This window comes from Pundamilia nyererei, unplaced genomic scaffold, assembly GCF_000239375.1.
Source record: "Pundamilia nyererei isolate P.nyererei 1_Seehausen unplaced genomic scaffold, PunNye1.0 scaffold00057, whole genome shotgun sequence".
In the NCBI taxonomy this organism is placed as follows: domain Eukaryota; kingdom Metazoa; phylum Chordata; class Actinopteri; order Cichliformes; family Cichlidae; genus Pundamilia; species Pundamilia nyererei.
In genome coordinates this window covers 2,095,779-2,099,125 of record NW_005187458.1, presented here as the reverse complement: position 1 = coordinate 2,099,125, position 3,347 = coordinate 2,095,779, and the positions used below count along the sequence as shown (strand labels likewise).

At 41.5% G+C, this 3,347-nt stretch overlaps 1 protein-coding gene across 1 annotated transcript in view; it reads right to left on the bottom strand.

Moving 5' to 3' along the window:
- Positions 1-1,737: 1,737 nt before the first annotated feature.
- The window catches only part of lonp1 (lon peptidase 1, mitochondrial), a 19,153-nt gene continuing 17,543 nt past the window's right edge, over positions 1,738-3,347 (bottom strand). Inside the window, exon 21 of the mRNA XM_005734250.1 lies at positions 1,738-3,327. Coding sequence (XP_005734307.1) covers positions 3,172-3,327 — 156 coding nt within the window. The 3' untranslated portion in view covers positions 1,738-3,171. The remainder of the gene's footprint in view (positions 3,328-3,347) is intronic.

Genomic DNA, 3,347 nt, shown 5'->3' with positions numbered 1-3,347 from the left:
TGTTTACTGCATTTTGAGACCTGCAAAGGACCAGATTTTTCTAAAGCCTTAGAATTAAAGGTGAGTGTAATTAATTTTAAACCATGACTGTAAATGTAGTTTTATTCTGATTAACATCTCAATAAATGTAATCTTTTCCATATTCATATCAGTTGGTGAATCTCTGTCACCATAGAAACAGCTCATGCCAAGAGGATTTGACTTGCATAAAAGGATCTACCATCAAGGCCACTTCACTCTGCTGCTCGCCTGTAAACGTCCTCTACTGTGTAACTACAGGGCTGCTGCAGCATGAACTGGGTTTATCTGTATGTAAGATATGAAACACATAAAATATTTCCATTGACTGACAGCAGTGAACCCAGAAAAGCTGTCTTTAAGGGCAGCTAAACATGCACTCGGGCAGTCATATGCTGTGCTAAAGGCCACCTTAATAACACAGAAGCTACACAATAACAGTAACCAGTATCTGATGGCAGCGTGCATGCCAAAGGGTGATTAAATGGACTCTGCGAAGACAAACGCATATAAGATAAGAAGCACCATGATGGATGCGTGTGGAAGAATAAATACCTTGTTGGGGGAGGACGTGAGAGACCCAGATAAGGACGTCCGACCTGCACGACGTCTTCTTATTCCTTCTTAGCAGACGGTTCTAATAATTTGCCTCAAATAAATGAAAGTAGAAGAGGGGAGGAAAAAATCGACAGTTTGCAGAGGACCGCGGGCCGTCGCACACACGCTTATGATGTCAACAAAAGACGGGAGCCAGCAGCGAAATATTATGGCAGGCTTGATAGTGTAGCACTAAGTGCAAATCAGTGCAAATCGGTTCAGATCATGTCTTTGTTGAATGCCATCATCCAGCTGTTCATTCATTCGTCACTCCCAGTGAACCCTCCCATCCATTTACCCCACGCTGCTGCTCCTCAGGACGATCGTCGAGTCAGCAGTGCTCCGCAAGAAGCACAAAAGCGTCTCCTGCACACGTTAATCACAGCAAAGTCTTCGTGATAAATGTTGTGCATCAAACTCATCTGTGTAAGAATCTGTGGTCGTTCGCCTGCAGATTGCCATCTCACGCTAACGTAGTGCGTAAATCTGCATTCCGTGGAAACCGTGGACATTTTCATTACGCTCACCGTCACAGTGCCAACAAAATATTCTCAGGTGTCAGGAACGGAACAGAAGTGGTTAATATAGATACAATTATTAGTCACGTGAACAAGGTAAGAAGGCGACATTTATCGCGTCTTCAAACGCATCAAAGACAACCAGGGTTTCAAGAACATCTCAGCCCAGTTGGAAAAGTGTGTGTTCAAAAAAGTGTGGCGAGGTTTTAAAGGGATTTCTGATACATGCAAGCGATCATCTAATGACAACCGAGCTTTCAGGGCTGGCCAGCCCTGCAAATCGAGCCCAAGAGACTGTGTTTAATGAAATCCAAATGACATCAGAAGATCTGCTGGTAGGCAACTTCTTGTATCAAGTTGCTGTAATCACAGAGACGGCAAAAAGTTCACCTTTATTTCAAGAAAAATTAGAACTCTACGTTCGGGTCCAGGTCTATGAGAGGATCCTCATCACTGATTAATCTTTGTACTGCTCTTCCCAAATACAAATGCGTGACAGTGATGCGAGGTCATCTGTTTGATGAACTGGAACAGTTCCTTTTAGGAAATGAATTCTGCACACACTAACAAAACCACTGAAGAATGACCCAAAGCAGACAGGTGCTTACAAAGTGGCTTAGTCAAAGCCCAGATTTTATTTGCCTTTACCTGTAGGCACAGTTTTAAGGACAAACATGTGTTTCCTTGTCCAGACAAAAAGGAAAAGGCAACAAGTTCTTAATTACTTTTATCCCAAGATTATCTACATTGAGCAAATCTGTAGTGTCTGACATATAACCACACACTTTAAAATACATAATGGATAATACATGTAACATACATAAGCTTCTACTTGTCAGGGTTGCTTGAGTAGCATCAGCAGCTTTTTATTTGACCAAACAGACGCCTGACAGGATGTTAAAGCTAATTTGAACCTGATCTCTTCCACAGAGTTTTCAGTGGGTTATCTTGTGGTGAACTGTTGTATTTGAGATGTACTCTGACACGGTGCTAACTGTGTATGGGCTCAATTCAATTCCAATAATAGAATCACAATAGACCTTCGTAGCCACCTTTTTTGCTACAACACTGCATAGGTCTATGACAGTCATATAGCAGAAATTAAAAAAAAAAGTTACTTTGAAAGTTACTTTAAGTCATTATTTGATGGGTTTTTAACTTTATTAAAAATGCAAAAGAAGGAAGTAGCTTTGGTGCAGAAAAGCTGCGCGGGTTGAAAGTAGAACACTTCATTCTTTGGAGTGCTCTGGCATCTATATAGCATTAATCTGAGTGATCAAAGTTTTTTTACACTCCGTTTATCTTTCTCATCATGTCTCATTCAAACTTGACTGTTTGCAACACTTTTGGATCATTCGTTGTCATTTTCATCTAATTACATACTTCTTTTTTAAAATTATAAAGTTGAAACAAGCACTTTAATTGCTCACCAAGAGTACAAAAGTGGTTTATAAATTGCAGTCTATTTAACTTAATCAAACCATTAAAATGCCCTCACACAGTCAGAGGTGGGCTAGAACAGGCAACAGCTCTCAGTTATGTCTGTTTATTGTTGATTTCAACATCATCATCCTGACATCTGGTATACTACAAATGCACAAAATCTATGAAAGAGTCCATCCACAGACCTGGATGAACAAGCTGCCTGGCAGCAAAGTCCTCAATCTGACTTCTGCTAATCAGTGACATGGTCACGTGTCACCGTCACCATTTGACTTTCCGTGTCCATATTTGGCACATTTCAGTTCAGTGTTGTTGTCTCCGTCACAGCTGTACCTACACAGTAAAGGCTTCTATGGTAACCAAAACAGGATCATGTGCGAGTGACCAACAAGGCTGCTGCTCCACTGTGATACTGCAACAGATGATGTAGTGCCAAGTCTCTATAACAGGACCTCACAGTCCATTCAGTCAAAAAGTAACAAGTTGATTTCACCATGTACGACGAGAATGACACCGCTATTGCTGTTGGGTAATAAATAGGTACCGAGTTGTCAAGTGCCATCAATCTTGGTCAGGTGCTATAGTTGAAAACAGGCTAAGACTCGTTCTGTGGAAAGACGATGGGGTAGATTTGACTGTAGTGATCCACAAAGTGGACCTCCAAGCCCTGAGTGATGTAGTCTGGCAGGTCCGAGAAATCTTTCTTGTTCTCAACTGGAAGGATGATACAGGTCACACCAGCACGACGAGCCTGACAGAGGAGCAAACGAC